General features: G+C 41.5%; 2 protein-coding genes across 6 annotated transcripts; one reads left to right on the plus strand and one right to left on the minus strand.

Annotated features, from left to right (window-relative positions):
• Window positions 1-7,084: 7,084 nt before the first annotated feature.
• Window positions 7,085-12,491, minus strand: LOC130533332 (uncharacterized). The gene is made up of 2 exons (XM_057046631.1): window positions 11,264-12,491; window positions 7,085-11,160 (listed from the first exon to the last, which is right to left on the minus strand). The coding sequence occupies exon 2, from the start codon at window positions 9,800-9,802 to the stop codon at window positions 8,555-8,557; it is 1,248 nt and encodes a 415-aa protein (XP_056902611.1). The 5' UTR covers window positions 9,803-11,160; window positions 11,264-12,491; the 3' UTR covers window positions 7,085-8,554.
• Window positions 12,492-13,106: 615 nt separating this feature from the next.
• Window positions 13,107-22,876, plus strand: si:ch211-214e3.5 (zinc finger protein 518A). 5 transcript variants are annotated; one of them, XM_057033961.1, is made up of 4 exons: window positions 13,107-13,292; window positions 13,373-13,595; window positions 17,078-17,145; window positions 18,075-22,876. In XM_057033961.1, the coding sequence occupies exon 4, from the start codon at window positions 18,095-18,097 to the stop codon at window positions 22,031-22,033; it is 3,939 nt and encodes a 1,312-aa protein (XP_056889941.1). In that variant the 5' UTR covers window positions 13,107-13,292; window positions 13,373-13,595; window positions 17,078-17,145; window positions 18,075-18,094; the 3' UTR covers window positions 22,034-22,876. The 5 variants fall into 5 exon arrangements, with proteins under 5 accessions (XP_056889941.1, XP_056889951.1, XP_056889960.1 ...); XM_057033946.1 differs by having other exon boundaries at window positions 13,108-13,292; window positions 17,073-17,145; XM_057033971.1 differs by lacking the exon at window positions 13,373-13,595 and having other exon boundaries at window positions 17,073-17,145.
• The last annotated feature ends 2,134 nt before the right edge of the window (window positions 22,877-25,010 follow it).

Consider the following 25,010-nt stretch of genomic DNA (forward strand, 5'->3'; position numbering starts at 1 on the left):
TCTTTATTATCTGCACGTTTAACCGGCCAAATAATTTTACAAGCCATTTCCAGTGTTTATTATCAGACTGATGTTCTTTTGCCAACCCCACTTATAAGACCCGTTAGCCTAATCTGCATTGAGGACAGGCTTACGGTGGCCCCGATGAGGCTGCAGAACTCCCGCCAGAATATGGACGTGAACTGGGGACCCCGATCGGAGACTACATCAGAAGGAAGGCCGCGGAGCCGAAATATGTGTTGCAGAACAAGTTCAGCAGTCTCCTTGGCCGATGGAAGCTTGGGTAGGGGCACAAAGTGGGCCATCTTGCTGAACTGGTCTACCACTGTCAGGATAGTGGTGAATCCGCCCGACAGTGGCGGACCGGTAACAAAGTCCAGCAAAATATGGGACCACGGTCGATGTGGCACAGGCAGAGGTTGCAGGTAACCGGCAGGGGCCTGGTAGGAGGATTTGTGCAGGTTACAAATCATGCAGGCGTTGACGAACTCCCTTGTGTCCTCCTCTAAAGTGGGCCCCCAGAACCGTCGCTGCAGGACCTCTTTGGCGCGCTGAATACCTGGGTGACAGGTGAGCCGGGAGCCGTGGGCCCATTGCAGGACGTCAGACCTTACACCCCCTGGGACAAATAGGCGGTCAGGAGGACAGGAGCTGGGACCAGGCTGGTTCTCCAAGGCGGCCTTTACCTGCTCCTCTACCTCCCAGGTGAGAGAAGCCACCAGGCAGGGAGCTGGAAGAATGTTGTCCGGGTTAAGGGCAGTGTCTTCAGTTCCCAAGAACTGGCGAGATAGAGTGTCAGGCTTGACGTTGCGGGAGCCGATAGGAGAGGGAAAAGTTGAATCTGGTAAAGAATAAGGACCACTTGGCCTGACGGGAGTTCAGTCTCTTCGCCGAATGGATTCTTATGATCCGTCCAAACCAGGAAGGGCAATTTAGTCCCCTCCAACCAGTGGCGCCATTTCTCCAACGCCAGCTTCACCGCCAACAGTCGGTTCCCAATATCATAATTCCTTTCTGCCGGGGACAGACGTCGGGAGAAGAAGGCACAGGGGTGCATTTTCTGGTCGTCAGCAGCGCGTTGAGAGAGAGAACGGCTCCGACCCCCACATCAGAAGCATCCACCCAGGAGGTGAGGGTAGTGAGTGGAGCGGCCACGGTGCTGTATCCCCGGATGAACCTTCGGTAAAAGTTGGCGAACCCTAAGAACCATTGCAGCTGTTTCTGGGACTCAGGGACAGGCCAGGAGAGGACGGCAGAGACCTTGGCAGGGTCCATCTCCACGCTGCCTCGACCGATAACGTACCCCAGGAAAGAGACGGAGGTAGCGTGGAATTCACACTCATCTTTTATGTATGGCGCTAACCAATTGAGGAAAGCGTCGCACTGGGCTGCTGAGTTCCAGTCACTGAGACGGGTCTGGGTACGGAAGTCGATAGCATAGTCAGCAACGGGCTGGCTTCCCTGCTTCAAACTCATGAGGCCCCCGGCGGCATCCGGGCGCAGAGAAACAGGCCCAAAAACCTTACGAAGTTCCGCAGGGAAGGCCTGGAAAGAGGAACCGGCCGGCGTGCCCCTCTCCCACTCTGCTGTTCCCCACAGGCGTGCTCTGCCAGTCAGGTGATTGATGGTAAAGGCGACCCTCGCTGCCTCTGAGGCGAAGGTGTAGGGCTGCAGAGCAAACAGGATAGAACTGTTCGTGAGGAACGGGTTGCAGCCCTCGGGGTCCCCAGAATAACGCTCTGGGGCTCCCACCCGGGGCTCTGGAGCAGTGCCTGGTGGGGGAGCAGGAACAGGAGTGGCTGGTTGGGACACAGAGACCACCAGCTGTTGGACCTGGGTGGCTACTGAAGTTAATGCCTGCTCCAGAACCGACGCCGTCTGCCGAGCCTCTGCTGCACTGGAGGCTAGCTGGGCCTCAAATTGTTGGAGCCTTGGTCCAAATGAGACTCAGGTGGTGACGAGTGTGCTGGGTCCATGTTTGGCCAGATTGTACTGTCGCGGGTGCAATTAGGACCCAAAAGCAGCACTCTGGAAAACTGGACTGTGGTAATGACCTTTATTAGCACACGGGCAAACAGGAACTCAGGCAGACAAGGAAGCACAGGAAACAGTCCGTTCTTCAGGCCAAGGGCCCACACAAAGTCAGTGGGTTTCAGGCTCGGGGATTGGGTCGAGCAGAGTCAGAGTGCGGAACTGAGGGGGGAGGACGTGAATCCTCGGAACCGTACAGTCCCGTTTACAGCAGGAGTGACAGAACGGGGCTTACAGGAGATGAGACCGACGATGTAGCTGAGCAGACTGGGGGTGAGCAGCAGTGAAGTCAGGACCAGGCGAGTGGGCAGGAACCAGAAACGCTGAGGCAGAAGTCGTGGTCAGGGACAGAAAGCAGGTAGGTTTTCCAGGGAACAGGCGAGGCAGGCAGAACAAAGACAGGCAGGGTTGGTAACAGGTAATCCGGCAGGGAAATAACGCTGGAAAGTCTCGCATCAAAGCAGAAGAACTATCTGGCAAGGACTGAGAGTGCGGGGAGGCTTATAAACCGGGCTGATTGGGAATCGGCTGCAGCTGTGCTTGCAGGTGAGTGGAGTTGAGCTGACGGGGTGGGAGTGGCTGGCAGGTGGAGTGGAAAATTACCAGGACAGGAGGGAACTGGGGGAATGGGGCTGTGACAGCCTATCCCAGCCGCATATGGGTGAAGGCAGGGTACACCCCTGAATGAGACACCAGCTCATCACAGGCCCCTATGTGAGTATTTGTGTGGTTCAGTAATTTTTACTTATGCTCAAAGATACCTTGGTGGTGCTCTGAAATGTCCTGGCCCTCCCCCTGCTAGCAGAACACCTCCGAAATTTTGTCTGCGCCAAGAGCCCTCCATTGCTTAGAGTTACCACTGCCCCAGAACTCAAACTCTTTCTTATGCAATTTTGCGATTTACACTTTTCCAACTTCCTACTGTTTTTTTTAACTGACACTTTAAGTGAGGCATTCACTGTTAACCTTCTCACCAGTCATGCTTATGTCTGTACAGCAGCAGCATGGTAGTGAAAAACCTTGGCTTGTTAATCTTTTTGCTTTGGACCCCTGGGTGCTGATGCTAGATGTGAGCTAATATTCAAGTTCTAATCTTAATTTATTTCAAATTCACAAAAGGCTTATTTTTGTTGGCGAACAAAACTGTAGAAGACTTAATTGACTCATTGCAGGGTTTAATAGTTTGACAGATTCTTTCCCAAGTAGGTTTATAAAAGTTCCCAAGACAACAGAGCAAAAATAGCTACTTCAGTGAGAATATTATAATATGGAATATTAAACTTGCTGAGAAGACTTTTCTGCAAATATGGGGATTTGCAACAAGTGCAATTTTGCACAGAACTGAGTAATATTTGAAGGTGCAGCCAAGTATATTCTAAGAAAAAAAAAGATCCCTCAGAATATACGGCCTTTGGTTGATTATGTGATAAATTCTGTCATCACCATCCATTAGCTCACATTGGCTCCGGAACCACACATCACATCTCTTCAGCCGAAATCAATTAATTCTGTTAAAAACAGTCACAGCCCAGCAGTCTCAATCCCCTCTGGTGTCCCCCAGAGTTCTGTCCTCAGTCCTATCTTCATCATATTTCTCCTCTTTGTCTGCCACTTATTCTGCAAATATAACATGCACTTTCATTGCTCTGCAGACGACACCCAGCTCTATGTTTCTGCTGAGAATCTGGGTGTTTTCCTTGATGGCACTTTGCCTTTCCAAACATCAGTAAAGTCAGCATACGTGCATCTATATAATATTAATTGGATCTGTCCTTCCCTCACCCCACCATCACCACCATCTTTGTCCACTCTTTGTTTACCTCTCTCCTGGATTGTTGCAATTCATTCATCACCAGGACAACTTCTACCCATCACATCACCCCTGTTCTCCAACAGCTTTACTGGCTCCCAGTCACACACAGCATCACCTCTAAAATCCTTCTCCTAACTTTCAAAGCCCTCCATAACCTTGCCCCTCCCTATCTGAGTGAACTTCGCATAAACTCCCCCAGCCGAATTCTCAGATCATCATCGTCCATCAGCCTCATCATCTCTGGCACTCATGACCACCACAAGGTCATAGGGGACAACAGATGCTCCCTAACCAAGCAATATATCTGATCATCCTTTACAGTCACAAATGAGAAGCTAGACATAACAATAAATGTTAATTAATAATTCAGTGAAATATTATATATGACATAAGAGTACATTAACAAAGAAATTACCAGTGAATGTTTTATATTTATTAATCAGTAGAAAAAAATCAAATGATTCTCCCAGGGCTGCTGTTGATCTGGTGCGTTATGCAACACTATGACAGAGTTTGTAGCACCACAGCTGAGTGTCTGAAAACATATAGTGGGTAGGCAAGGAGGGTGTGATTTCACACACAGTCAACATTTCCTTTAAAGGCAATCCTGACGTGATGAAAATTGGATTCAAGGTCTCTGTATAAACATACAAGTGAAAAGAGTGGCTGTTGTTTCTTACCTGTCTGTTTGTCACTCGTCAGTGACTCGTCTCTTACGGTAATAAAAACATATACCGGTACTGAATGTTTTCGATCTAATTTTTCATATTACTACATAGGATACATGTGGCTTAAAATCCGGTGCGGCTTGTATAAGTACAAAATTGATTTTCTTTCTAAAATTAGATTATGTGGCTTTTAATCAGGTGCGCTCTGTAGTCCAGAAATCACGGCATACCCAAAGTGCCATTAATTACTCTTTCAATCAACAACCTTTCTATTGTTAATCAGAATATGTATCTATGATTAATTTAATAAATTAGTAAAGTGGGTCTGTGGTCTTAAATTATATGCTTCACAAAACAGTCAAATCAAAAGGCATATAATCATCTAGTGAAAGGAAGTGATCCTGGTAGGCTCACACTCAGCTTTCTTGTCTCAATTATATTTGTAGTATTCACTCATTATTTTCATCACTCAAAAATCATTCCTCATGATGCTGTAGCAAAGATCGGAGGCAGTGACATGGTAAAGGTTATGACTAAGCAATGACAGCCCTTCCATTTGGGTTCCAGCATGCAGACTCATCCTCTTCTGAGATGGGCCCAGGACAGTGGTATAATAAACTCTATGATGCTGTTGCTGGGATGTGTAGGGGTGCAGTCATGTGCGTACAGGGTGTAGAGTAGGGAGCTCAACACACACCCCGAGGATATCCGTTCTTGGGTAGTAGACTGTAGTCCCTGTGAGGGTGTGTTTGATGGGTTTGACTTTGACATAATGACAGCTCATACAAATTGGACCCTTGCAGGAGCTCATTGTCAGCAAAGAGGAATACTGTTCTTTTGGGACCAACATATTATACAGAATTTGATGGGATTATGCTGTTTGCCAAAACAAAATTGGATTTGTGTGGGACTGCAATATTATTTTCATTGGGTGAACGCCTGGATCAGTGTTGAGTTTACCTTGATTAAATACATTTATTTGGGCTTATACAGCTCTGAATCAATCATCAGCATTTAGGTTACAAAAGCAATTGTTCTTATATGTATGTTGTACACATGTAACGATGTGTTTGTGTCCTTATGTCACTTTTCTTTCTGTCCTTACTCTTGCCTTATCTCCCTTACCTGATCAGCCATCAACATTTCTGGCTGTGCTCAGAGTGTTTTCTAGTTTTTCCTTGCTGCTGTCTACCAAAGTGGTTGTGTTTCTATATTTTCTCTTCCCCGATTGCTCTGATTGTTTCCACCCCTGTAGTTACACATTTGCCTTCTATATTAAGACCTTGCTCTTCTTTCACTTCTGTCAGACTGGGCCTATTAACGTGACCGTAAAAAACTAATCAGTAACAAGTTTTTGGAGTTATCAAATTAAAAGTGAATGTGTAAAGAGTATAATGCGATGTTTTTATTAGATAATAACTGTTAATTAACGGAAATTTGGATTCACAAATGTGTTCATTGCAATTCAAAAGTGTAAACTTGTCAGTTCTGAACAATTATTCAGTCATCAAGTTTTGATGGTTATGTAATCTGGTGCACAGTCAGGTGTTTTCCTATACCTGCATTCTATAAATTAATGTTCTGTCTTCGTGTGACTTTTAATGTGCATCACACATCTGTTCCTTCAGGTTTAAGGTTCATTTGTTCAGTATCATTCTAGTTACTCCTTTGTTAATTGTAACAAATCAATCTCAAATGGTGATTGTATATTATCAAATTGGTTTAAAAATGTCACGGTTAATTGAATATAATACCCAATTTTATTATTGTTTTTAATACCACTATGTGTTTTGGTGGAAGATAAGTAAACTATAGTAGTAATAGGCAAAATTGCAGTCTATAGGCCTGCAGGGTGGAACTTTTTGGCTACAGTTAACATAACTCATAATTGAGTCTCAGTGATATTTGAGCTAATTTCCCACTAATATCCTGGATCCCCAGGGATTCTCACAAATACAATGTTTGAGCCGCACTGAGACTCATGACCCCTTCATCATGACTTCATAATCCCGACTTCTTCAACCAACATTTAAACACTAACAATGCTAGTTGGTTTAGAGAATAAATGAGAATAAATGTCATGTGTCCCTATTTGGCAGCTGTGGATTTATGTGGTAGATGGATGATCACTCACTTGAGATGGTTTTAAGGGAGTTTCAAAATCTCCCAAACTGTCCACTCAGAATCTCTATCATAGCGATACAGTTTGCTTTTCTTTACAAAGGAAAGGACTAAGACATGCATGCTGGGTGACAGGTCTTTGCAGATATTGAAATCCTGATGGAAGAAGTTTCAAAAAGTTTTAATCAAGTCAGAGATATCACAGTCTGAACTGGGAGGCTCAGAGACTATTACGAAAATTGTGTTTTGGCAATAAAGAGAACCTTCACTTTAACCTAAAGTCAGCCTAGCTTTATTAACTTCTGCAAATGCAGAATTCCACCCAGACAAGATGTGACCGGTGTATGTCTGCGTTGTGTTATTTTTGTGGTTGTGGTTGTTGGATTGCATTACCTCTTGTGTGTCACTGCCAATCCGCGTGTTCTTTAAATGAAGACTTCAAGTAAACAAATGCCAATTTCAAAATGTATTTACAATAAAATTATTTCAAGATACAAATATTACAGAGCTCTGGGCCAGTTCATAACCCTACAAACAACAGAGTCAATTGTCAGGGCATGAAGTCTGACCGCCTAACTATCCCTTGGCCCAGTCTTTTATAGAACAATATATGTAAATTATTGATGCTAATTCACTCCAATCCAGTCCTTCTTCTTGGATGACCTCATCTTCTTCTTCCCGCCTCATTTGGTGTTGGTGCAGTCCTTTTTCTCCATTATCTTCCCAGATAGCCAGGTCAGAGGTCATTCCTGCCGAGGAACTTATCAACACCAGTAAACTATTCTGTCACGTTTTACGATGGGGGTCTACCACTTTCCTTCTGACTGTCTCCTCCTGGCTCCAACTGTCTAAACAACATTCATGTCAAGGAAGGGTCAACTGACTGCTTATCTTTATTCCACTGATTAAACATTCTACTATTCCTAACTTCTAAAGTGCTTATAACAGAAAACAGAAACATATGGTACAACACATGCTAATAAAATAAAGACAATTCTCTTCAATCCCCCTTTTGGCCTAGCCTACGCTAGGCCAATATAACAATTCATTGACCGTTCCCTTTGCTGTAATCAAGAATAATAGAAGTTTAATCATGGTGCCATCCTCTTTGGATGTTCCTGGATCTGTCCAAGCGTTCTCTGTGGATTATCTGCTGGGGTACATTGATTCCAGTGATACCAGAGTTAGGGTTAATGTGTTAGGGTGTTAGTATGTTAGGATGTTATGGTTAACATGTAATGTTCGCTCTGCAACTTCAAAGGGACCAGTCCACCTGTGCTCTGACCACTTTCACTTGATGACGCTCAGAAGAACCCCACTCAGCTGTGTGTTGAGTTCCTGGATCCTCACTGACTGTGGTTACAGAGGTTGCCTGTTGGGAGAAAACTGAGAGAGTTGTTTTTAGTTGAACAAAATAAGATTTATATTTCATACAAGTGCTGGGCTAGCCTATGGATTTTCTGCTTCTGGTCCCGGAAAGAGAACACCCCACTCGAGCTCAAAGGGGGTGAATCCTGTTCGGGAGCTTAACAGAGCTTCTTACTGACATCAAGGCAATTGGAAGCGCCTGTGTCCATTTCATTCCACTGTGAGCACATATCTTGCCAATTTTGCTCTTTGATTCATTCTTTCTACCTTCGCCTAACGCCTTCTCTACTTCTTTTAAATCTTTATTCTTAAAATGAGTTCTATTATCAGACCTAATTTGTTTGGGGAAACCATGTGTCGGATTAATCAAAAATTTAATAACACTTTTTGCATCTTCTGCTTTTACGGGAACCGCCTCTGGGCAGACAGTGTATGCATCCACTGCCACCAAGAGGTATCGGAACCCATTGACTCGGTCTATCATATCGGTGAAATCTATAATTTTCCTTGCCCTGCTATGGAAACTTGCCCTCATGTGGTCGAATTGTTGATTTTACATTAAAGTGTTTGCATATTGAACATTCTTTGCATCATTCGTGGTTTCCCGCAGTGTGTCAGGCCGTGGGCCTCTTCCAGAACGGCATCTACCAGACCAGGCGGGAGAACAGGTCTGCCGTCTGGGCCCCTTACTCCGCGTGTGTATTCCTGTTTGACCCACCTCCTCATTATTTATGGCCCCTGTCAACGGTACACCTCTGTACTCACACTCACTCTCTTCCCCTGATTCTGATTCATAATTTTCCATACTTGAAGCTGGGTCTTTTTCATATAATTTTGTCTGAGCTTCAACGGGCTCCTGAAGATCCGATTCTCCAATAAATGTAGCTGGAAGTTTGAGGGTGTCTGTCTTATTTTCGCTCTCCTCTTTATCACTGCCATAAATCAGTCTTGCCTTCTCCTCCCTGCGCTCAGCCCTGGCAAATCCTCCTGAGGGATCAGCTCTTTTCTCTTGTTTTGTTTGATTGTTAAGTCTTTTAAAGACATTTAATGCAGATTTTTGACTGTCCTGTTTCTTAAATATAGTTTGTTGGGAGATTTTAGGGCGAACCACTTGACCTTTCTCTCTAAATTCAAATTTTCCCAAGCTATCCTCAACCTCTTCCTGTCTCTGTTTGATCCTGCTAACCTGTCTCCAAAGGTCCCACACTGTCTCACGTAACTCCTGCATTTCTTCATTTCTGTCCACATCTAACTGACCACTATTAGTAGTCAAAACTGGCAATTGATATGGGGGTGGGGAAGAGGTAGTAGGTAATGATGGGTAAAGAGTGGTGTTAAGTGTCAGTGTCTGGTTTGGATCTTCTGATGGAGGCTTCTCTACATTGGGCACTCGTGTAACCCCCCTAGCTCTGCAATAGTGCACCGCTGCACATGTCACAGCCACAACATGTATCCTTCGGCGCTTATCTTCTAACTCCTTACCCTGTTTTTTCCATGATTTTCCTGCTATCAAGCCTAATTTTGGATTATCCAAATGATCTTGTAATCTAGTGTGAATTTCTGACTCCCACTTACACAATGCTTCAGCTAAATTAACCTTCACCTCTGGAGGGGGAAGTATCTTCTGCTTCTGAGCTTCCTTCCACAACTTTTTTATTGCATCCAATTCTCTTTCCCTGTCCTCTTCTTTCATGCCACTCACCACCTGATCAAGAGTCCACTTCCACTGTTCTTCCACAGACCGAGGATAGGGAGAACATTCTCCTTGATCCCAACACGTTTTACCACACTCCAGTTCCATCTTTAACTATGCTCCCAAGTGAGATTGAATGTGAATGACTCCAACGGTCAACTCAATGCCTCAGTGAAACAAGCTTCTAGACCAAACTCCGTTGATCCGGTTCCACTCTGGGGGTTAATTCCCAAGGACAAAGAGCCTTTTAATTCACGTTCACTCTGTCACTTTTCCAACCCACACAAAAACACAAATCTCGAGCGTCGGGAGTGTCCGTCCCGTCAACTGCGCTCCGAGTCCCAACCCAAATCTTTTTCATATACAGTGCTGTGTGTACAGCAATACAGCACTGTACTAGTTCCGGTTTACTCTAACCGTCTATTCCCTGTTTTTTCAACAGTACTTCCGGCCTCTAACCGTTCAACTTTACGGACTCTAACCGTACTTACGGACTCTAACCGTTCAAATTTACGGACTCTAACCGTTCAAATTTCCGGACTCTAACCGTACTTACTGCAGTCGTTTCAATATTTGTATATGGAATTTATAACTAGGACACTTCAATTGACAGTGACGACAAATTTTTGGAAATTGCCAATGTGCAGAACTTTTGATTAAACAGGTGTCTGCTTACCTTTTATTAGGGATCCCTTTGTCGTCAGTTGTCCTCCGAAGTGACCGTTGTTGAATTCTTTGCCTCAGATGTCTTTTCTGTCTTCATCACGTCGGGGTCACCAAATTGTTGGATTGCATTACCTCTTGTGTGTCACTGCCAATCCGCGTGTTCTTTAAATGAAGACTTCAAGTAAACAAATGCCAATTTCAAAATGTATTTACAATAAAATTATTTCAAGATACAAATATTACAGAGCTCTGGGCCAGTTCATAACCCTACAAACAACAGAGTCAATTGTCAGGGCATGAAGTCTGACCGCCTAACTATCCCTTGGCCCAGTCTTTTATAGAACAATATATGTAAATTATTGATGCTAATTCACTCCAATCCAGTCCTTCTTCTTGGATGACCTCATCTTCTTCTTCCCGCCTCATTTGGTGTTGGTGCAGTCCTTTTTCTCCATTATCTTCCCAGATAGCCAGGTCAGAGGTCATTCCTGCCGAGGAACTTATCAACACCAGTAAACTATTCTGTCACGTTTTACGATGGGGGTCTACCACTTTCCTTCTGACTGTCTCCTCCTGGCTCCAACTGTCTAAACAACATTCATGTCAAGGAAGGGTCAACTGACTGCTTATCTTTATTCCACTGATTAAACATTCTACTATTCCTAACTTCTAAAGTGCTTATAACAGAAAACAGAAACATATGGTACAACACATGCTAATAAAATAAAGACAATTCTCTTCATGGTGCGTAGAGTAGCCACGGGACACAGTTGAACTTTTGGAGGCACCCTCCGTTTAATCTGGTCAAAAATAAAACAGCAAAATTAACATGTGCCGCTATTTGCTGATCCAGCCCAAACTCTTCCCAACACGAGAATTGCAAAAGGGCCAAGAAAAACATACCTGGTCAAAAATAAAACAGCAAAATTAACATGTGCCGCTATTTGCTGATCCAGCCCAAACTACAGAGAAGACAACATGGAGTTAGCACCATCGCACCTGTTCACATCAATAAAACACTACATCGGAGCAACATCAGAGCTCAATATAAACTTGACTAGAACTGTAGTGTTATAAGAGTGACAAATTAAGACAAAATAATAACAAAAAGACACTTAAAACAAGGGATTACAAAAGATGACTGACCTCTTCCCAACACGAGAATTGCAAAAGGGAAGAGGAAGTCGCGACCCTCGAATTTATACAGGTGCACCAAGGGGAACACACGAAGAAGAAATAAAATACAGACGAAGTGACTGGAGGACCAAGACAGCACAGTAAAACAAACACCAGGTATGTTCAACAATAGTAAACAAAAAGAACAATTTTGTGTAATTATAATACAATATTATATGTCCCTGTTACAAAGATATCAAACAATTGCACAACAGAATTCAGAAATGCAATACATTTTAAGTGTACATCAAATAAAGTTTTGTACTGAAGTGATGGCTTTAAATTTACAAGAGCTTAATCTTTGTCCAGTGTCCAGATGTCACACATGGTGCATGCTGGTCCCAGGAAGCGGAGACATCAAGAATCATTGAGGAATGCTGTGAATGCAGTGTGAAGATGTAACAATTCTTAAGATAAAGTTCATAGTACATGTATAGTGGCCACTTTCTTGCCATAGTTCAAAGCCTATTAAAATGATAAAAGTCAGAAATGAGTGTAAGATGTGCACATATTATTCATGGGTGATGATGCACTTGGCCGATATTTACAGCAGGTATCTATAGAATTTGGAATTAGAATTTGAACAATAAGCAGTTACACAGTCTGTTTAATGTGGCCTGGAGGGTGGTATGTTGGTTAGGCACTGTCAATAGACTGTAGTTAACAAGCACATCAGAGTCAGGATTTGATATATATATGATTCATATATGAACTTTTCCTATTGAGTTTGACAGCTAACAGAACATAAGCAAAATCATTAACATGAAGATGAAGAAATAATGTCTCTAGGCCTCTGAGGATGTCCCTGACCTCTGACAGGCCAGCCTTTGCCACTGTCCTGTCCTAGCATAATGGTGCCCGGCACTTTAGACATCTATTGTTTCTGGCCAGCAGCAGAGCACAGTGACAGAAGAGGACCTTCCATCTCAGCTGTAATGACATCATCAACAAAGATGACAGATTTATTCAAAAGAAAGAAACAATATGCAGTAACAGGGTAGCGCACCTACATTCATATAACAGTGGTTTTCCTCCAGAATAACTGCAAGAGAATATACAGAATTAACATCAACACCTAAATTCCGACTTGCTATGAGCTAAAAAATTATCCTGTCATCACAGCTGTCAGTCAAATATCACATTGAAGACAGTCTTGTTTAATGGACAAATGTAAGTGTAGGTTAAGTGTGTACAAAAACGACACGATAGCTGTTTTGACTAAGCTGGTATGCAGCACTGTCATACTATGGAACACTTGTGTTACTGGGCTGTTTTGTGTGATGTGGACCTAGCTGAGCCTTAAAGAGAATTACAAATAATTGAATTTCCTAAATTAAAATGTTTGAAATAGTATTTATGTTAACTCCTATCCTATCTAAATGCTTGACCTATACATATGCAGATGGTTAAGGGATTGTATAGAAGTTAGGAATGTACTGGGGGGAAATTAGAACTGATCAAACTGGGGAGATTTCAATCTTTTCCATTCTATGTCCTTGATCAAGGTGGTCGAGCAGGGAAATTGCTTAGCCTACAGTTTTATTACCATCTGGGGGCGACAGCAAGTACAACACCTTATGTTGCTAACAGCATGCTTTACGTCGATTTTAAACCCTGTGCCGGAGAGATTATGCTGAATATTCAGTTTGCGATCGACAGACACTCGACTTCCTGCGAAGCATTTAGGAGGTCATACTGTGTCCGAGTCTCCCTCTCTCTCTCTAAGAACGCGATTGGACAGACATCATGAATGACGGTAACTCCTGCTCTGAAAACACGATGGAGACCCACAACACACCCAGTCTTATCATGTTGTATGTTTTTGGGTGATTCTAGCGGGCTCCACTGTGAGGAAACTTCGGTGGCCCTACTTTGCGATTGGGGAGAAGTAGATATTCCTCCGCTGCAAGACCCGGATGGAGGTGTCATGGCCGCCGTCTTTAAGCTTTCATACAGGAGAGGGCAGGAAAGCGAGTGATCAAACTGTTTCCTGCTAGAGCTTTCTTTGCATGTTGTCAGACATTAATAACCGTGGGCCCCAACTTACACGAAGTTCGCCGTAAGTAAAAATTCGTTTCTAATAACTTCGGTCGTCTTGGCGTGTGGAGCGTTAGAACGTATTTGGTTCCACAAGAACTGCTTATTAAAGTGCACACACAGCCAGATTGTCGCCCAAGTAGCTCGCATGTTTTCCACACATCATTGAAACATACAGGAAACATTGCCGTGGGTTTTTCTCCTTTTCGCCTGAATTGATGGGTTCCTTGTCTTTGCTAAACTTCTGTGGATATTGTCAGGCAACAAAGTACGAATAAATGACAGATGTTTGTTGTGTGGAATCTTGACCGACATTGATAGAGATGACATGTTGCAAATAGTCTTGTGTTGTCTCTGAGTACGAAGTAGTGAATCGATGCAACTTCATCTCTGTAATTATATCCCACCAGAGATGGCATTGGCCTGGAATAGCTACCTGTCTGCACCGCAGGTGTACCATAATACATCCCGAATTTCCTAAATAATAGTAAGAGTTAGGTATCTTAATGCATTGAGTCTGATTCGGGAAAGCTGTATTTGTTTTTTTTTGTTTTGCTGCTTGAGTACAACGACTCAAATGGAACTACACTAAAAGACTCACAACATTGTGGCAGCCATTTTTCATCCAACATGGCTTCCTCTGTCCCTGTTGACAGCTGACATGTTGTAAATTGATGCTAATGTACATTAATATTAACATTGCAGACATCTTGCTCTGACCCTGGAATCAGAATGCCAGAGCGTCATGTTTTAAAAAGATGGAGAATCTGTTGGGTGCATTTATTGAATCGAGCTGTAGACAAATTTTGCAAAATCACACCAGCTAATTTTGGAGTTGTATCGAATGTCTAATAGGAAAAGCTGACATGTTTTTAACAAGATTTTTTTTAAAGAATGACTGTTGTGACACAATGGTTTTTATATGAATATAGACTGAATGAGGGGTGTGTTATATGTATTTTATTTTGATTTAATTTGATACAAACATGCATGGGTATACATACATATCCAATTCATCTAACTATATCACTATATGTATATATACACCTATAGACATACAGTATGTGTATATACATGTAGTCAGGTGTGTGTATATATACATATACAGCTGTATGCACATGCATACGTGTGTATGTATGACATGTATATGACACGCCTATCTATCTATCTATCTATCTATCTATCTATCTATCTATCTATCTATCTATCTATCTATCTATCTATACACGTGCATATATATATATGCATGTGTGTATGTATCTTTGTTAGGAAAGCATGGCATATCAGCAATTGCATCTGTCATACCAATGAGAAGAACTGAGCCAATACTCAATACCAATATTATTTTTCTCCTTCTCTTTGTGGGGGAGGGGGGGCGGCACGCAGTGTTTGTTTACGCATGTAAGGCCGCCAGTGTTGCCAGATTGGCAACTTTTTTGCAAAACCCCATGCCTTTTCAGATCATTTTGTTGTTTTCCCATAAGCAACTAGCGACAAGTCTAGTGACACTTTCTGGTTGTCGGATGTTTCTGGTATTTAGGAGACTTTGACGTATCATTCTGCGCTTACTGTCCTCAATGAGCTGCGGGTGCTGCCGTGAGCTCCTCCCCTGTCCCAAAGCCCTCGCAGGCTGTCAGGCTCCCAGTAGCCTCACGCAGCAGTCCCCGTTACAGTCAGGAGAGAGCAGACCCACTCCACTTTGTCCATATGCAAAATCACAGCTGATCTCCCACTGGCTTTTAGAGTGCATCAATGTAAACACAGCTAACGGTAATTTTAAAGAGAAATATCATCCCAACCAGTAACACATAGCTAGACCAAGGAATACTGAAGCAGGTTAACCATTTTAAATGCCTCAGTTAATGGATGACATTAGCTGGAGTTGTGAAACAGATTTCAGATGTAGAGCAGCAACGCAAGAACACCGTGTATGAAAATGATAAGTATATTGACTAAGAAGAAAATAGCAATCAGCATCAGTATGAGGATCCTCAGCTCAGATGTGATTTTACAGACACATGCTGCATATATCTTCCATGGACAGAATAAACAGTGGTGGCATTTTTAACAGAAATTGTATGCAATTAAACAAAATTGCGAAACAGCCATCTGCATTACTTGGACACATAAAGAAAGAGACCCTGGAATGTATAGAGGCCAAGACAGACAGAGCTCGAAAATGACAGATGGACTGATTTCATGGCTGGACATGGAACGGGCAACAGTCACAATTCAGAATGCAAAACTTCATTCTGGATGGATGAGGAATGATTGCCTGTGTTGTATGGCTTAGTAATCATAATTGATTGAGTCACCGATTGGTTAGTTGATCAATAAATGAAAACTGTCACACTGAAATTAGTCACTGCATTTGATTCACACAACCTCTACTCAATTTGTGAACTTTTAAAGTCACTTTTTTGTCCCTTTTAATAGATTATTTGTCTTTACATTAGTTATCAGTCCCTCTAGAAAAATGCTAAGTTTTATGTGATTGTGATTGATTGCAACAATCTTTGGTTGTGTGGCACGTTTTCTCTTTGTTTAAAAAAAAAAAAAAGTGATGTCCAGGCAGGGTATTAGTGAAATTAAACTGTGCTTCCTTTTTTACAAAAAAAAGATCAACACTGATTACATCTGCTAAAAAAAAGTGTTTCCCACAGTGTAAAATAATGAGCAAAAACAAAATGAAGCACTTTACTTTAAATTTCTTTCTTCTTCAGCAGCCTGTCGCTTATTTTGGTTCAAAAATGATGCGGGGGAAATGTGGTAACACAGCTGATTATTATCTCTCATTTCTCTTGTTTACATATAAGAACTGGTGCAATTGTGTGCCCGTTTACATTACATGGCCATGCTTAGTTATGTGTAGCCATCGGTGCTTTCTTGTTGATCTCCTGTTTACCTTGTGGGACTGTAGTGGCGTATAGATGGAGTGTTACACTGTCTGTGTTAGAAGTTGTCATCTGTAGAAGTTAGCAGCTACAGAAGTTGTAATTTTGTGTTATACCCTGTATAGCAAAGCAAATTAACATAATCCCTCTGGTGTATGAAGTTGTTCTGTTGAAGATGCAACAGGGAGACTTAATTATTTCAGAGCAAGGTGTGTTTTCCTGTGACGTGAAGATGTTTCATTTTGGACCTCAAAATGTTCCCAATGTATATTGAAATGGTTGCTCCACTGTGAAGTCTGCTTGCAACGTTTTTCAAGGATATATGGGGCTTTTTTCAATGTAAATGCATGGGCTTCGAATTAATGCAGCCACAGCGTATTTCAAGCATTTTGAAGGGAACCCGGCTATTTGCAGGGTGTTTGGTTGATAAAGCATTGAACTATGAATAAATGATCACATAATCATGTTTTTTTTTTCTAGAGGGACTGAATCGCATGTTCATAATGAATGAATTTCAATTTTTTGTTAGCTCTGACTTTAAATAGACCTTGTAAAAAAGTTGTTAAAAATGTGAAGATGAAAGTTGACTTTTCTCTTTCTTCCAGAACAGTGGCTACACAATATTCCCCTCTTCCAAAATGGCTTGATTCCTTGTTGGAGTTACAATGTTGAGAACAGGTATTTTATTTATTCAAATTCAATCCTAAAGTTAATAGCATTTCAATTTGAAAAATGTGCACTGTGGTAACAAATCTATTAAATTTCTTACAGTTTATCATGTCACTTGGCATAAATGTATTTACATTAGTTTACAATTGAAATTAGATACACTATTTGATGAGTTTTGAGTTTGCTCACTGCGCTCTTTGACAAAGCCACATTTTATGGGGCGACACAGTTGACACTGCGAGTAACACAGCGACACATAATCATTTTAACATTTCTCTGTCATGCCAAACGTGCAAAAACACAGTTGACATTGACATTTGGATTATGTGCAATATAACAAGTACTCTTAAGACTTTATTACTATTGTTTATTTTTTGCCTATTTTTGACCTTTTTTTCCCCAAAAGTGACTGAGATGAAAAAGGCTAAACAGGAATGAACTCCAGAGGGCATTTAAGACTGGCCTCTTCTAAGTTCAAAGTTCAATAAGGATAAACCAAAGTAATATAAGACAGAAATAATTGGTGTGACAACTTCATTACTTTCATTTAATAAACTTTGAAGTTATTTAAATTGTTATAATCAAACACTGCATTCATGCTAATTAGAATGTGAAATGGTAAAAATAACTGTCAGGAATTTTGTTGTGGTTTATCATTATACTGTTAATTGTCACATCCCTAATATTGCTTATAATACTTAACTATGGATGCAAGTCACAATATTTGGAGGAATTGCCTGCTTGGTAGAAGTCTGCGCATGCGTACTAGTTATAATGCACACAGCATGAGGAAAAGTAGCCACTAACTTTGTTTAATGCTGGAGGACTGCAGTTAAAAATGATCCTTTGGCCAACTGGCACATTTTATTAACATTTATGCTACCTCTTTCTTCCAGCATTATATTACAGAATAATGCATATGGGTTTTTCTCTTTCAGATACCTGAGGATACACAGCGATGGAAGAAAATCTGAAAGTACCTTACAGTTCTACACAAAAATGCAAATCAATAGACGATGAAACACGGAAGGTAAAAGAATTTGTGTACAAGCATTTAAGAGACATGACGGGTGGTTCATTCTTCAACAGTGAAGGCTCTTCCACAAACGGACTTGGAGGTTCTATCAAAAAAGAAAAGCTCTCTCTGAGTAAGACTCATTGTAAAATTCAACAGGGGGCAGTTTTTTCCGGAAAGATCCTGAGCTTTGAATGCTCAGTCTGTAAAGACAGCACAACGTATAGTCCCAATGATTTACTGAAGCATTTTCGAGCGGTTCACAAAGAAACCCTGCCAACATACCCATGTGACCTGTGCTGCTTCGTCACTCATGAGTTTCCTGCTCTCCAACGGCATCGCATTGAGCACAGAAATACCTTGGTCACCTGTGAACTCTGCAGTGATGGTGTTCAGTACTCTTTGCTTTTGCTTACCAGACACTACATCATGTGTCACAGTCAAAATGGGCAGTTCAACTGTGACTGGTGTGAGTTCATAACATTTGACGCTGGTACATTTGTCCAGCACATTCATCATCATAATGAAAGTCCGTGGAAGTGTTCAAAATGCAGACACATCAGCTTAAATGAAAATGACTACAAGAAGCATGTGAAAGCACACTTGGGTTCGTTCCCATTCACCTGCGAAATCTGTGGGTATGGAACAACCACCAGTGAGTATCTGGCAAACCACTTGGCAGCTGTTCATAAGGACGAAGCTGAGAAGATGAACGGATGGATTGAGACAGAAGACAGTAGCACCCACCTTGCTCCTTCTGCAGGCGCAGAGGTTTTGCTGAACAGCGACTCACAGGACATTCAGAAGCTATCAAGAGTGAACCATGTCGCTGGGAGTTTGTCCAATCAAAGTTTCAGGCTGACCACACCAGAATTATCCATGGAGGAGACGTATCACTTAATGGATACTACAGTAGCAAAAAGGGAGAGTAAAACGTGGACCAAAGGCTCTCACAACACAGACCTGACAGTTTTGCAGGATTTTGATGGCTCGGCAGCCTTTGACGTTTCCGGGAAATCCAACAGCAATGGGCTGACTGTTCTCATGGTTCGAAATAAAATATCTCTGCCCCCAAACTGCACAACCAAAGTGGTGGGATTTAAGATGGTTGATGGCAAAAAACATCTCGTTCTCAAAGTGATACCCGCAGGAAAGCAATTGTCTTCCACTCACAACCACCCCTCACCTGAAAGTGTGTGCTCCTCGGCACCTCCTCAGGTTGATAACAGCACGGTTGGTAATGAAAATGGGGAGTGTGCCGGCTGTAAGAAATCAATATCAGATTCATTTATAGATTCACCCAAACCAATGTCCTGCATGCAGACTAATCCAGATGAGATTGTGGCAGTAAAAGTTAAGATTGAGGAGGAAGAAACCTCCGTGTGTAACCTTGATACAAGCTCTCAAACAGATGGAGAGAGTGACACGAGTCCTCTATTACAGCAATGCTGTTTAGATGCATCCTGTTCTAGTTCAGATAATTGTAATCATGTGATTCTTCAGAGTAAAGAAGCAACCGGTTTTGACAGTAGTATTTTCTCTCCATCAGTTTACTCTGGTGCAACTGGCCAAAGTGGTTTAACTGTCAGTTATATTTCAAATGTATCGTCACATTCAGTAGTTGCTCAGGAAACTGTGCCTTCCGGACAAGTTGCAAACTGCAGGGCTGCAGGTGAGTTTCCAGTAACTGCTCCAGCCGATCAAATCAATGAGTTCCAATCTTTGAGTAGCATTAAAGACAATTTTGAGCCCCTTTCAGGAAAAGACAAACTTGGTGGGATTCACATTGAGATTGAACACAAAAATGAACACGACAGTGCTGGAAGAAACTCTCAAAGTCAAGAAGTATTTACATTTCACAACTATTTTAAAGAAAAATTAAATCCGTCACCTAACACTGTCCCAAATTGTAGCACTATCTACAAAGATTCCCTCAGAAAAGAAAGGATAGAGGGCGTACCTGTGGGGTCTGCAATGGTAGAGCCTCTAGATACATTCCCTCAAAGTCTAGATGAAGAAGCACTGGACCAAGATCAGCAGGACTTTGACAAATTGTCAGAAAGTGATGATATAATTGACAAATGTGTAGTTGAGGACTCTTCTGGGGAGGATGGAAGCCTCGAATCTATTTTTCAAGACTTTAATATAATTAAAATTGAGGAGGACATTGTTCCTATATCTCCAGAACAATCGGGAGCCAAGAATTATTCATCCCCGCTGGATAGTTTAGACAAGAAACCTTCAGATGCTGTAATTAACCAGGAGCCAGATACAGCAAATGTTCACTATTCAAGCGCAAGTAGTGATTTGTTGGACCAGACAAAAGAAAGTTGCCAAATTTCCCCTTCACCAGAGAAGAAGCAACCAGTTTTACCAAGCACAACTGAGGTTAAATCTGTCATGCCAGTGCAGGCCAAAGACCATCCAGGGTTCAAACTGATAACCAGCTCTACTCCTCAAATCAATGTGTCTTATTTTCAGACAGCTCAAGAAAAATCATGTAATCAAGGTTGTGCAAATCTAAATCCTATCAGCAGGAGGTTACATGTACCTGCACAAAAGACAATGGCTGAAAACAAGACACTGCTTGCTGTCCAATCAAGTGATTGCCAAAATTCCAATAATTTCTTAATCAACCATTTAGGTTTAAAGAGTCCTTTAATCCTATCACAGTCACTACATAGAACATCCACAAAGAAAAACAAAACACAACCAACATGTTATCTACTTCAAAGGCCTTTACCACCTAATGAGAGTTCTAGTACTTCCAGCGTCAAATTAGCTGGAACACAACTCCAGTTGAACTCGAGACCAGTTCTGGCGATGTCCGTTAGCTCTGCAAACAAACTCGGCGCCTTGCAGCCTGGCCAGCAGGCATTCCTTCTCAGATACATCTCTCCAACCAAATCAGGACTTCTTTTGAATAACCAAGACGGAAAGCTTCAAACTCATGGTAGCGAAACAGGTGACGGTATTGGAAACAAAGTCATATTCAAAATCGTCACTCCCACCACTAGTCTAACCAATAGCACTTGCACGTCAAACACGCAGCCTTTGTTTATGCCAGCTAGTCCTCCAACCCAGTGTTTCCTGGTGTCGTCTAACAAAAATCCCACTGAAGCCTGTAGCGGAATGAAGAAACTGATCGCCTTGCAAAGTACAACTCACAAAGCTGTCAAAGAAACTCTCCTTTCTCACGCTCGGATTGATGTGAGCGCACCACTATACGACATAGCTGAACCTGTCCTTGCTCCAAGGCCAATTCGGCCTCCAAGCCAAAGAAAAAGGCGCAGGAAGCAGTTATTTGACGAACTTCCTGAACTGATGCACAAAGCTAGAAAACTCTCAAAGAAAACTGAGACTACCCTCTACTGGAAACCTGTGTCCAAAGAAGTGGAAAGGACTTTAAGGCTTGCTCCATTAAGTTGCTTGCAGCAGGTGAGATGTCCTCGGAGAAACCAGCCGGTTGTAGTGCTCAATCACCCAGATGCTGACATTCCTGAGGTCGCCAATATCATGAAGGTGGTTAACAGACACAAAGGTGCTGTTTCCAAGGTCGTCTTATCTCAGAAAACTCTCCAGGCACTCTCTGAAATGAGCTCTCCAGGGGACAAACCATTCACCAAAGGTATTTTGTCTCACAGGGACAGACCACGTCCAGTTCAGAGTTCTGTCCGTGAACAATTCCTCCTGAGACTGAAACTGAGGAAGAAAAGTAGGAAAAAGTATGAAGTTGTGAAAAGTTTGCCGGGTTCTTCACAGACTTCAGTTGCGTTTGATTGTTGGTTTTGCGGTAGACTTTTCAACAGCCAGGAAGATTGGATTGGCCATGGCCAACGCCATCTCATGGAAGCAACACGAGACTGGAACAAATTGTTTTAAAGGTTTCTGCAATGTTAAATAATTGGTTGTTTTTTCAAATTCTGGAAGAATAAAACAAGTTGTATACTGTAAATGACCATCCACTATTATGTTTTAATTGTAAATATGTTGTTAGTGTACCATAATTTACCATTTAGTGGTGTACTATATGGCAAATGTTGGTATGTATGAGGTTGCAGCAGAGGTCACTGTAAATAGTAGAAATAGTAGTTCTTTAATTTCCGTAAGATGCAAAGGTGGTTTAATTTACTCAGGTAATTTTATTAAACCAATTCATTGTTTTCACAAATCTAAAAAGAATGTAAGGGATTTTTTTTCTTTAATCAGCTCATTTCAAAAAAGTTTTTTTTTGTGTAACACAATGTCCAAAATATGGTTTCTGTAGGTTATTTGAACTGATCATATATTACATTGTTGTCAAGGTTAGTTCATAGTTTGCCCCCCCCCCTACTGTCTTTAGCCTGTATTAAAAATGTACAGTTTTATAAAATGCTTTTGCAGTAACACTTGTTATCTTGAATAGGGAATCCCTGCCGTTACTTGAGACATAGTTTGAAATATCTTTACCCTATGCAGTTTGGATGCAAATTATGTTTGTTACTTGTACTCATTTCAGAATTATTATTTTTTTGTACTTAACGTATCCGTCAGGGTGCTCTATTAAAGACGGACAGGAAATGCATTGGGCCATATTATTGAACTGGTACAATTGTCTTAGCAATGTCAAAACTTGCCTTCAACGACACTACTGTAAGGTAAAATACATATATGTGTGTATAAATGTATATGTATACACACACTGTATGTGCGTATATATATTTACTAAGTTCAACATTTCCAAGATACTGTCTCTTCATTCATTGAAATGAACTTTTAATAACTCCAGAACTCAGTTGTTTAAAAGATATGCAATTTCAGCATGTGACTATGAAAAGAATAGCACTGCTTACATGGAAGAAATTACACTGAAGACCACAATTTAAACTTAAATGGGACGTTTAAACTGAAATAGGTTTAACAACATCTGACATTTAGCATTAAATAGACCAATTTTGAAACAGTGCTATATCGTATGAACGCCATAATGAAAACTGAAAATTTCCACCCTGGTATCACATTTTCTGAGCTTTTTAGACCAATTTTGTTATTTGCAGCTTGGTCAGTTTTGTCTTCAGTGACTGAAAAGCTGATCCGTTGTGTTGCTTGCACATTCTTCCAACAAAGCCTTTTCTTTTCCCTCTGGAAGTGCTCGGATTATATTTTAGCTAATTATTTGTCGGTACTGAGAAGTAATGTCCTGTGTGTCATGTAGGATTTAGCTTAATGCAAAGAAGGATTATGAAACAACCATACATAACTCTCCCTTCACTATCTTCCAAAGGTGTTCTTGTCCTTTTTCACACCTTTCTTGCTTGTTGCAAGCTTATTGTTTGTTTTTTTTACAAAGAAGACACTTTATTCTTATACAAATTTATATAAGGGCATTTATAGGCCGAGTCTGAGGGAATGACCTGGGTCACTGCGGTTTCTGAAGGGCCGCCACTGTGGATCAACCTAACCTCCATGCTTTTCTGCAACACTGCAGGTGTCTTAATGTGTTGTTTGAGCATTTTCCCATGTGGTAAATAAGTTGTGTTATTGCAGAATAAGACACCATTGGGTATTGAAGTCTGAATATAATATAATACTGGACAGAATAATGCTATAAAATGGGCTGCAACTAAAGATAAATGCATAATTGTTTTAATTGGTGCAGTTATCTTCCCCGATTAAATTGAGGTGAAGACCCAGCCATTTCACAAATCAAAGATTCCCTTAAAGGAAATGGCTGTATATGATTTTTTTATTTAATTATGGCAGAAATTCATTGGGATTTGGCCATGAGGTAAAATTATATACTCTTTACTATTTCAGTTCTGTTTAGATTTTAGTGAAATGTGCATATAGTAAGACTATGACAAAGTAAATCTAGTCAAATTTTATTTGGAAATGTCATTTATCTGTCCAAATCAATTGACAGTTTTTGAATCTGCAGCAGAGACCAATTAGAAATGCCAAGATGAACCATGTTTTACATAAGGTTGACTGGATAAGCGCATTATAGAATATTAGCTCATTAGTGCAAGGATAAGGAGAAGGTGCATTTGATGTGCCTGTTTCTGACCAGACCTGTCACGAAGACTCATATGGACCCAGCATCCTCAGCTAGTTGTTTTTTCTTTCACAGCGTGGGATCGTGCAGCCAGAGATGCATTCAAGACATCACTGTTACCTTGTTTGAGACCATCTTGTGTTATACCCTGTTACACTCATCAGTGTGCTTCCTAAATAAACATGTTGAGAAGTTTAATATCAAGGATAGGTTCTTTTTTTTCTTTCTTTCTTTGTAGGAAGTCATAAGTTGACATAGGTCAGTCAATTTCATCATTTCCCTCTCTCTAGTACTCTGTTAAGTCTAAGCGTTCTCACACAAAGTGCCTTGTGGTCAGCTGGTCAATGATGTGCTGTATATATGTATTTTTTTCACCATCATTACATTTTTTTATTCAACCATATCGTTAATTGCAGCCTTGAATGACCTATTGATAACATGTGTATTGAACAAGTGTTCAGCATAAAATCAGCACGAGCCCATTGCCACACAGTATATCTCACTTTTACAGTCAGTTAAATCTGAAGGATTACAATATGTTCCAGTTCTTTGAAGTCAAAGTGTGGATTTACTGCCAGTGGAGGAAGAGTGAGAATGCTGGAGCCTCTGCACCCACTGATGTCAGGCCCAGGTAAGGTTCATCCCGGATGTCTGTGGGAAGTGTGACGGACCCACCAGAGTGGCCTGGCTGGTGGTCCTGTCATACAAATATACCATCACAATTCAACTGGGTATAAAAATCAATATCATCCATCCATCCTCTACCGCTTATCCGGAGTCGGGTCGTGGGGGCAGCAGCCTAAGAAGAGAAGCCCAGTATTCCCT

The sequence above is a fragment of the Takifugu flavidus genome, chromosome 1 (assembly GCF_003711565.1).
Source record: "Takifugu flavidus isolate HTHZ2018 chromosome 1, ASM371156v2, whole genome shotgun sequence".
Classification (NCBI taxonomy): Eukaryota; Metazoa; Chordata; class Actinopteri; order Tetraodontiformes; family Tetraodontidae; genus Takifugu; species Takifugu flavidus.

Excerpts from the sequence above, each read along its gene's own strand:
- LOC130533332 (XM_057046631.1), bottom strand. The coding sequence starts at position 9,802 with ATGGAACTGGAGTGTGGTAAAACGTGTTGGGATCAAGGAGAATGTTCT.
- si:ch211-214e3.5 (XM_057033961.1), top strand. The coding sequence starts at position 18,095 with ATGGAAGAAAATCTGAAAGTACCTTACAGTTCTACACAAAAATGCAAA.